This window comes from Pseudorca crassidens, chromosome 9 (assembly GCF_039906515.1).
Source record: "Pseudorca crassidens isolate mPseCra1 chromosome 9, mPseCra1.hap1, whole genome shotgun sequence".
In the NCBI taxonomy this organism is placed as follows: Eukaryota; Metazoa; Chordata; class Mammalia; order Artiodactyla; family Delphinidae; genus Pseudorca; species Pseudorca crassidens.
The window spans coordinates 96,185,720-96,195,816 of record NC_090304.1 but is presented as its reverse complement, the minus strand read 5'-3'; the positions used below and the strand labels follow the sequence as shown (position 1 = coordinate 96,195,816).

The window sequence follows — 10,097 nt, the reverse complement described above, 5'->3', positions numbered from 1 at the left end:
CCCAGGTTTTCTGTTCCTGGTCCAGTGCTCTCTCTGACATCCTGCAGCAGCTTATCTGTTTCAAGTCCTGTGTAAGATCCCAGAAAACAGGAACCAGCGTGCTAGAGTTTCCTAGTATCCATAACTCCCTGAAATTTGCCCACATTTAGGAGTGAAAGACTTTTTATTATGATGAAACCCTTATAAGACTTCCCCCTCCCAATCCGTCTCTTCTGAGGCAACAGCTCACACTTATTCAGCACTGACTGTATGCCAGCCAAGTTCTAACCCACAACCAAATGATAGTTACTTTTATCACAGTTCCCACTTTACAGATGAGAAAAGTGAGGTGCTCTAAGTTTACATATCTTGCCCAAGGTCACAAAGATAATTAGTGGAGCTGGGACTCAAATCCAGGCAGTCTGGATCAAGAGGCTGTGCTCTGGACTCTCCTATATTCTAGAAGGAGCAGCCTGTTCAAGGAAGGGGAATGAAGATGCCCTTACTAGCTGATGGACTTTTTTTTTCTGATTGACATTTTTGCTACAACTTCACCCTTCAAAGACGCTTGTTCTCCCATCCTCTCTCTACATGTCCCATCCTCCCTGCAGGAACTTCGTAGACCCAATATATGTGTCACCGACCCCATCTCACCATCTGGGCCCTGTCTCTGATCCTCCCACTCCAACACCACAGCCTCGCTGCCCATTCGCCTGTCAAAGGATGACCAGTTGTCCAGTTTATAAACTCCAATTTGACTTTAATAAATTAAATTCCAGGCCATCACACAGCAATGGACATCATCATCTCCCACTATACAGAGGTGCAGCTCTGCTGTTGCTCCGTCATCACACACTCTGTAGATAAAGCCCCTGAAGCCATCTCTCGGGGAAAGGCTCCTGGCTCCCTCCTTCCAACAGAGCCACTGCTCACAGAGAAGGCATCAAGTACAAAAACGGTAACAAAGGGGGAGGGAGGGATGAGGAGCAGAAGGGGAGGCAGGGAGGTGGGGAGTACCTGCCCCCCATCCCGGGCACCGGCCCGGCTTTCTATGAGCTGTCAATGTCCTCAGAGGCAGACATTGGTGCTGGTCGGAGTGGGGACCTGAGGGAGGTGAGGGAGCCCCATCCGAAAGGGAATTGCCTACCCTCCTGGGATAGGGAAGAAGGGTCACCTGGGAGAGATGCCCTCTATTACCTGTTCACTGAGGGTCCGGGACCACACATATAAATAGAAAAGAGAATAAATAAGGGAGGAAGGATCAGCTGAGGAGCTGAGCACCCCAGGACTCCTCTGAGGGGCCAGTGCCAACAGCAGGCCAGTGGGTCCGAGGAACGCCCACATGCACCAGGACAGAGCCTCCTCTTTCTCCGGGCCACCCGCTCCCTCCTCTGTGTCCTCAGCAACGGGTGTCCACCTCTCACACACTTCCCGTTGCAAGTCCCCTTCCAACTAGCCCCAGAGCCCAGGATGGACAGGGCTTCCTGGAACCCAGAGGGCTTCCCTGGCCCAGGCTACCGGGAATCCAGGAAGGGGAATGGAAGGGAATGTGGGGAAGGGGCTGAGAGGATGCCTGCCCTCTCCTAGCTCAGGAGGTGAGCAGGGCCCTCAGAGCTGGGGGCTGGGGTTGCCATTGGCCTTAGGTTTGGATTTGAAGGAAAAGCGCTTGATAAGACGGCGAGAAAAGCTGCCAGCCTTCTTTCGGACGCTGGGTGTGGCCGTCGCGTTGGAGAGGTCATCGTGTGATTGGCTCAGACCGGCTTCCTTCTGACGAGGCCTCCGGCGGAAGATGAGCTTAGTGCCACTGCGCAGGAAGCTCACTGTGAGGGGAGAGGGGAGGCTGAGGCAGAGAGAGGGGTTCCATGGGGTGGGGTGAGGAGGGGAGCAGAGAAAGGACAAGCATGAAGGGGTCCAAGATGCAGAACAGAACAAACATGCCCTTTATCCTTCCTGAGGAAAACATGGTGATGCTCCTGACCACCGCCCCTGAGGTGGAATGTCACGGGGCTGGCTGCTCCGTGAGGACAGATTGATGATTGGGCCTCTTTACTACGGAAAGACAAAGGCGGGGCAAAGGGTGTTCCTAAAAGCCATGAAGGGACAAAGTGGGTTGACGCTGACTTGCTGACCAAATTCCAGGATGTGAGCAGGAAGCAGTGTGTCTGGAAAACTTCAAAGAGGTAAATTCAGGACGAATATCATGAGAAGGGTGTTTACACGGCAGGCTTTGGACTAAGGACTCTCATTATCCCAAGAAGTGATGCAGGCTTAAATCATAAATCGTTATAAATACTCGTGAGTGATAGACTCACTGGCAGAGGGATGTGGACGTCTGGGGGCAAGCCCTTGAACCTGAGAAATTAGAAATACCACAGCTGTGCACAGACAGTGTCACTGCTAGAGGGGTACTCCTAGGGTTGCCTGGGGTAGGAATTCTTACACGCATAGGGGAGAGAGTTAAGAATGAAAGGAAAGGGTGATGGGCGAGAATAAGGGAAGGAGGATATGCGCTTAGATCCAGGAAGAAAGAAAAAAGGGAGGTAAAAGGAAATATTTTTACATCTCTTCTTATCACCCAAGCCTGTTAGATCCAAGCCAAGACTCAAGACATCAAGTTCCCCCCTCTCTACTCAAGCTTGGCTGAAACAGGCTGGGAACTCTGGGATCCCTTAGGGGAGGAAGCAGGAGATTGGCCCGAGGCTCCTATGTCCCTTAGTGTCCAGTGGGACCCAGGTGATGATACTGGGTATAAAGAAGGGGGGGGGCTGCCAATATCTCCCCACCTTTGTGATCCTTGAGGCTGCGGGTTTCCAGCGCACCAGTAGACCCTGTTTCCGACTCAACGTCATCCACAGAGGGCCTCTCAGAAATGTCCGAACGTGTTGTCTCATCTGCTTCCTGGACACTCGTGGGACTGGAGAGGGCATCTAGGGGTCCTGGGGACATGGCTGGTGGGTCTGAGGGAGGTGAAGAGGGACCTCCACTGGGCCCTGCATCATCCTGCATTGAGGCTTCCAGGGATGCCGCATAGCCCAGGGATAGTGCCAACTCGTCCTGGGCAATGGGCACCTGGCAGGAGGGACAAGTTTTAATGGGCAGGAGTGACCAATGAGGGTTCTCTCCCTAGCCCAGCTCCTCTCCCCAGAGCCCCGTTACCTTGGAAACCCCGGAGATGATGAGTGTGCTACGCTTGGTGGGTGTCTTCTTGGCTGCCCGCCCACTGGGCTCAGTCAGCTGGCGAATGGCTGTCTCTGCTACAGGGTCCAAGCCGTTGGAAAGGTGGCTCTCCCCTGCTGGAGGATGGATACAGGGCATGGCTAGCCTGACTCCTCCCCAGCTCCTTCTTGGACCTGAACTCCTGTGCCCCACCCAAAATGGTTTTTGACTCTGGGGCCCGGGTGCCAACCACCACTCACACTTCCCGATTCCCTACTCACGGCTGCTGCTGTGGGAGGTACTGCTGGGGCCACCACTCTCGCTCAGCACAGTTGTTGTCTTCTCAGTCACCTCCACCTTGGACGGGGAGCGGGAGGGGGAGTCTGGTGGGTGGGGGAGGGTCAGTGAGCTGGGAGCTGCTTTAGAGTGGCCCCCACCCCCTACCGTCTTTATTGAGATGCAGACTTTGGTTGACTCAGAGGGTAGGGATGACTAAGGGATGATTAATCGCAGGAGTGACTAAGAAGATGCCATGGGGACAAAAAGACACCACAGGAACCAATGGGAGCGTGGGAAAGTGCCACGGGGCCCACCAAGGGCTCGGAGAGATGCCATGAAAATGTTGAGTGTGCAGAGATGGCAAAGGGGCCCAGTGGAGGTAGGGGGAATTCCATGGGACCCCTAGGGATGGAAGAAATGTCATGGAGGGCCCCTGGGAGTGGGAGAGTTGCCAGGGAGGCCACTGGGTTTGTTGGAGGGTCCCACAGGGTGCTGGAGGTTGAGGGGCGAGGGAGGGGCAATTGGGCAGCTGGGGCTGGGAAAAGGGAAGGGGAGACACATGTGAAAAGACAGAGGGGGAAAAAAAAAAGACAGAAGGGAACTTGGGGAGGTGGAAGTGTGAGAATACTGTAGGAGGGGCTGGTAGATCCAGGATTGAAGAGGGAGAGGACTAGTTAGAGAAATGGAGGGATGCAAGGGAAAGTTTGGGAGAGTCAAAGACAATGAGGAAGATGTGGTCGGAAAACAGGGAGAGCCGGAATTAGGGCTTTCCTTGCCCTTTCCCTGTCCAGCCACGGATCTGCAGTCTGGGGCCCCTGGCTAGAGCTGGGCTCCCAGGCTCCTCCTCTTTACCTAATTTGCCATCTACCCGGGGCCGGGACTGGACGGTGGTGACTGTGGTGACAATGGTGCCATCGGGCATGATGGTCCGGTCAAGCTCAATCTTCTTGGTAGGTGTGATGCTGGGGCGTGGAGTGGAGGGGGTGGGAGTGCCCAGGTTCCGGGGGGAGCCCTCCTCATACTGAAGCTGCCGAGGGGTGGAAGTGGAAAGAGGCAGGGCCTCAGAGACTGGTCTTCCCCCCCCCAGCCCGTGTCCTCCCACCTCCCCCCAGGGGCCAGCTTCTCACCTCTACTGCCATGGTGGCTGCCTGCCCCAGGGCTTTACCTGGCCCAGGGGTGAGTGGGCACACCTGTCTTCGGGACAGTGGTCTGGAAGGGGAGGCCACAGACATTGTGGCCTGGCCCAGGAATTCAGCTGGGGAAAGGGGTGGCACTGTGAGCTGGGGCCATGACCAGGCCCCGCTCAGCACCCACCCAGAGGTGCTCCTTCCTGCCCCATACTCACTGTCTCCACAGCTGCTACTCCTCAGCACTTTGAGGATCAGCTCCCGGCTCTGGGGCCCCAGATCCCTGTGGCCAAGAAGAGGTGGGGCAGGGAGGGGGGAGATTAGCAAACTGAATCCACCCTTGAGTCGATCACAGGCCAGAGGCAGACAGAGATGGAGGTAAATAAGATAGAACAAGTGTTGCAATCATCCTCCAAATATGGTCTCTTCCCAAGAGAATGGGATGGGGCTGAGCAGGGACCATACTACTCAGCCAGGCATTCAAATCCTCCATGCTCCTGCCCCATCCTGCCTTCGCAGTCTCCCTCTACGGCAAATCACTCTCTCTTTCCTTGACTCAAGCTGTCCCCTCTGCCATGAACATTTCTCTCTAACACTCTGTTAAAATCCTACTCTTGCTCGAAGGTGTGATTTAAATGCCACCTCCTCCATGAAGCCCACTCTGATCCTTAACCTATGGGAATTAAGCTCCCCCATCTAAGCACTTCCACGGCACTTTGTGTAAACCTGGACTGGAGCACTTATACCATCTTCTTTATGTACACCTGTCTCTGCTTCTAGCCTGTGATCAACTCAGGGCGGGGGTGTATCTTGGTTATATCTGGACTAGGCCAGGCCCTGGCAGACAGCAGAGGCTCACACCAAGGTTTACTGAAAACAGAGCTGATTCATGCCAGGGCTCTGCTGGAAGGCTCTGATCCCCAGTCCAGCTGTGGGAGCAAGGGTGGGGGCTGGGGAGTCACTCCTTACAGTGCCAGGTCCTCGCTCCACTCCACCTCGGGCCCAGCCCTCATGGGCTTGGTCCACTTCTGTTGCATGGGGTCGTCGAGCTCAGCTACACAGCACACTTCCCCAGTACCTGTGGGGGACCGGAAATTTGAAAATGCTCAGTTCCAAGCTGAGAGGCCACGCCCTTGGCAGGGGCGCCAGGGGCACCTGCAACCATAGCCTCGGCAGTCCCCCAGAAGATTCTGGCTCTCACCTTCCAGCTCACGTCCCAGGTGAGATGCTCGAAGCTGCCTTAGGAATAACCGGGTAGGTCTGGGGATGGCTGGCTGGGCTTGGGGCACCATAGGTGGCTTCTCACTGGGTACCTAAGAGCAGAAGGAGGTAAAAAGAGCAAGAATCCCGACACAGTACCCTGGGGACAGTATGCACGCAAACTATCTGCTTTGAGCACCTACTCACCAGGCCCCCAGGGGCAGAGCAGGCCCTGAGGTTGACCATCATAGCTGGCTGGGTGCTGACTATGGAATCCTCGATCAGCTCCTCGATAGTGGAGAGCTCTACTTGCTCCTCACCTCTCTGCAGGGCGGAGAACAAGGAGGTGAGGCCCCCCAGCTCCGCCTCCCCTTCCCTGTTCTGCCGCTTCTCTCCCAGCCCTGCCCCCTTACCTCCCTGTTCTGCAGCTTGGGAAGCACTGTCAGCCTGAGGTCTGGGCGATCCGTGAAGGCCCAGGATACAAGCAGGCCCTCGCCGGGGATTTCCTCCAGGTTGACTTCCAACTGGGGACAGGGGACAAAGGGACTGGGTTGACTTGCCCCACTCCTCCAACTACTCCCAACCCCCCCCCCCAGGACCCTCCCTTCCCAAATTCTGTCTTAGAGAGGAACCAAACTGAAAAGGCTGAGGCAACTGAACCGTCCGCCCCCTCCCCAACTCAGTTTCCCACATCCTCCTCCACCTGTGTTGGTGGCAGTGTCAGAGTGACGTGGTAGGTCTCCATGGAGACGGCAGCGGGGGACTGCTGGGTCACAGAGACTGGAAACATCACCTCCTCAGCACAGAGCTGGCAATGCAGCACCTGAGACAGGCGAGGCACGGAGGCAAGGAGGGTCACACACGGAGGAAGAGTGCTCAACTTGGCCCTGCCCTGTCCTGCCCGACAACGGGTCAGCAGACCCCTCTCCACTTCGGTTTTCCTTGGGAATCACCTTTTGGGGGTCATAAGCCCATAAAAGAATGATAAAAGCCAAAGACTCCTCTCTCCAGGAAAATGCAAATATGCACACATGTACTACAGTTTGCATGTAACTTTAGTGGGATTTTCAGACCTCCTGAAGCCAATCCTGGGATCCCTAAGGCATTCAAAGACTTCAGGTTAAGAACGCTCAGACTAAAGGGAACTCAGGATCAGCCCCCACTCCAGCCCTAAAAGAAGACAGTGCCCATAAGACCCTTACCATGGTGTGCTCTGATTGGTCTGTGCAGGTCACATGACTGATGCTGGCTTTGGGTGGGAGTTGGGGCACCTCCTCAAAGGCGATTTGGATGGAGCTCTGAGGGAGTAACGTGGGCATAGGATCAGGTCTCTGGAGCTGCCCCCCACAGGGCTGGCCTACTCAGTTGCTGGCTAGGCCCTGGCACTGCGGAGGCCTCAGCTGCAGGCTGGCTTCTGGCCCCTCCTTGGCTCAGGGCTTTAGGACAGCAAGTGTTCCCCTTGAAGCCCGCCTTTCCAGGGCCTGTAGCTGCTAGGGAGAGCTGGGAAGCTAGACCGCCTCAGAGACCACATCACCTTGAGCTGAAGACCCTAGACTTCTCCTGGAATGCCAGGAGCCTCCCTCTTCTCCCCCACCTTCCTCTTCATCCCCGCCCTACCCTGGAAGAAAGGTGTGCATAGAAAAAAAATAATAAAGGTGTTGGTGCCACCTGTATATCGTAGCTGGGCAGAGACACAGCTGAGCTAAGGATGAAAGCAGTAGGGCCCCTTATTCAAGACAAGAGCTAAACCTTCTTCCAGATAAATAGGATGTAGAGGCATAAGAGTGTGACTCTATCCATATTCTTGGAGATGAAGACTAGCTCAGCCTGGCCTTGGGGAACTTTACCACAGGAACTGGGAAGAAAAGCAAGCTCAGAGGGCTCAAGGGCCAGAGATTTGGCTAATTCCTCAAGGCAGACAGCAGGATGGCTTTAGGGAGCAGAAAGCTGCTTAGCTTAGGTGTTGTAAGAGCTTCCTAATTCTTCCACAGCAGTGGAAGCCAACTGCTGCAGCCCCATCCAGAGAGCAGGATGGGAAGAATTAAGGAGGGGGCACAGACAGCTGGCAGCTCCTCCTAGGGTCTTGGGATGGGAGGAAACAAATCCACAGGGCTCATTTGCCTGGCAAACCAGGGAAAGCCAACTTCTCTGCTACTGTAGCGGTCTTGTTCAAAAGCCAGGCCAAGGGAGATGGATGCTGGGAACGCCAGTCTCCCCACCCCCTGCAAGGGAGGCTAATGTCCAGCTGAGTCAGCTGTCCTGGGGAGTCAGTCCTGACCCGGGGACAAGGTACAGGGAGAGCTGGGTGGAGGGTTGAGTTCACGGCATAGACTGACAGATGCCATCTGGCTTTCAGGTCAGCTGAGCAGAGGAAGCAGAGCAATTTCTTGCGTGGCCACTTCTGTTTCCAGGCATCTGGAGAGCTAGTGGAGTAAAACCCTCAGACTAGTGGTGGCTGGAAATGGAGAACCCTCTGAGCCAGGGGCTAATAGACCGCGAGGGCCAAGATGAGTGTGGACCCCAAGAGAGGGAGGTCTCCACCTCCCACCCCACCTCAGTCTTATGACCACGCTTCCTGCCCCACTTCCTGGGAGGCCAGCTGCCCATGGTGCAATGGAAGGAAGTAGGCTGGGTTAGTCTGTGACTGACCCTCAAGGGGCAGCTCTAGGCTCATCTACTGGGCGGGGCATGGAATGTCAATCTCCTTTCCACCTGAATACCTTTCCCTAAACACAGACACTGCAGGGAGCATGGAGAAGGATGTGTTAAGACTGCAGCAGTGAAATTACTGAGGGATGGGGTGGGGGGGAATTCAGGCTCCCCGGAGACCTGCCTGATCACACCAGGGATCTGGGGTATGAAGTGCTGACTGGGTGTGATGGCATGAGGACCAGGCAAATTCCTTCCACAGGTGCACATGTCTCCCTTCTAACCCCCGGCAGCACCACCCACCCACCCAAGCCACACACACAACCAGCACCCAGGCTGGGAGGAAGTGCCCTGGGGCACAGGGATTAGCGTTGCTATGAGAACAGCAAGTTGTGCACTGGTCTGGAGCCAGAGAGTACCTAGACCGCAAGAATAGAGGATTTGGGACACAGCCGGATTTCTACAACCGCCAGCCTCACTTGCACCCTTTTCTCTGATCCCAGAGGAAAAGAGAGGCCATAGGGTTTCCCAGTTGCTCCCCACCCCCATACGTGCCTCCTGGCCTGAGCAGTCCCTCCTCTAGAAGAAAAGGCTGAGTGACGGGACCACCTAGGTCCTCCTGTCCAACTCACCCCATCCCTGCAGGCCTGCTCGTTCAACGCTCGCACCCAAGCCCGCTGCCAGTTCTCCCGGAAAGACTTGAAGGCGAAGAGCGACGCCAGGAGGCCCCTGACGCCTGGCTCCTCAGGGGCGCCGGCCCGAGTCGCCCGCAGCCTCAGCAGCGAGCGCCAAGCGCCCAGCTCCCGCAGGGAGCCGGCGGGCTCGGCAGCTAAGGCGGGTCCCGGGCCCCGGCCCCCGCGGGCCCGCGCCAGCCACAAGCCCCGGGCATACTGCAGCAGCCAGCCCAACACCGTAAGCAGCGAGGCGGCGAAGAGGACCAGCAGGGCCGCCCAGCCCACGTCCCGCTGCCCCCAGTCTGGATCCATGCTCCGCGCGGGCTCAGATCCCGGTTCCGGCTCGGGCTCAGCCGCTGCCCCGGGGGAGCATGGCCCGGGCGGGCCGCGGGGCGAGGGCGGGCTCCCCCGGGGCTGGGCGCGCGGGATCGGGGGCTCTCCGGGGCTGGGTGCCCGGGACTAGTGGGTGCCACAGATCGAGGAGAGGAGGTTCCTGGGGGATCGCGACGCCGGGGTCCCTCTCTCCGGAGTCCGGGGCCCTCCTCAGTTGGTCCGACAGTCCAACCCGCGTTAGTCGCCGGCCAGCGCCCGACTCCTCCCACGGCGGGGGCCCCACCGGACCCGGGCGGGGACTCGTCTGCGGGGACTCTGGGGCTCGCAGGCAGGCACCGGCTCCGGGAGGGCTGCGTGCGCAGAGCTGACACTGACAACACGGCCGGCCCCCCCGCCCCCATCCGGCCTTAAAGGAGCCGCACCCGCGGCGGGCGGGGCTTAGTGAGCCCGGCGTTCCAGCGCTAGAAGAGGGTGGGAGGAGGAGCGGAGAGCGGAGGAGGTTCTAGGGTTGGAAATAGGCGGGATCTTTAACTACCCCGCCCCATCCTGGAAACGGGGGTACTCCTGCTCCCCCGAGCTCAAGGCGAGAGTAAGCAAGAGTAATTTCACTCACCTGAGATGACGCCTTTGCTCTCCCTTACGTTCCTTAGTTTTCCATAGTTTGGACGCCTGTGGGGTTAAAAAGGAGGTGACCCCTGTG

General features: G+C 57.1%; 1 protein-coding gene across 2 annotated transcripts; it reads right to left on the bottom strand.

The window, feature by feature from the left end:
• Window positions 1-718: 718 nt before the first annotated feature.
• Window positions 719-9,790, bottom strand: C2CD2L (C2CD2 like). Of its 2 annotated transcripts, none has more exons than XM_067751281.1 (14): window positions 9,023-9,790; window positions 6,944-7,039; window positions 6,445-6,564; window positions 6,155-6,265; window positions 5,949-6,065; window positions 5,743-5,854; window positions 5,511-5,619; window positions 4,760-4,824; window positions 4,542-4,669; window positions 4,267-4,441; window positions 3,417-3,518; window positions 3,136-3,272; window positions 2,763-3,048; window positions 719-1,799 (listed from the first exon to the last, which is right to left on the bottom strand). In XM_067751281.1, the coding sequence occupies exons 1-14, from the start codon at window positions 9,374-9,376 to the stop codon at window positions 1,588-1,590; spliced, it is 2,124 nt and encodes a 707-aa protein (XP_067607382.1). In that variant the 5' UTR covers window positions 9,377-9,790; the 3' UTR covers window positions 719-1,587. The 2 variants fall into 2 exon arrangements, with proteins under 2 accessions (XP_067607382.1, XP_067607383.1); XM_067751282.1 differs by having other exon boundaries at window positions 3,136-3,269.
• Between the last annotated feature and the right edge of the window lie 307 nt (window positions 9,791-10,097).

Excerpts from the sequence above, each read along its gene's own strand:
- C2CD2L (XM_067751281.1), bottom strand. The coding sequence starts at position 9,376 with ATGGATCCAGACTGGGGGCAGCGGGACGTGGGCTGGGCGGCCCTGCTG. Across the intron at positions 6,266-6,444 it reads TGACACTGCCACCAACACAG|TTGGAAGTCAACCTGGAGGA; the intron begins GTGGAGGAGGAT and ends CCCTGTCCCCAG. Across the intron at positions 4,670-4,759 it reads GAGTAGCAGCTGTGGAGACA|CTGAATTCCTGGGCCAGGCC; the intron begins GTGAGTATGGGG and ends CCCTTTCCCCAG.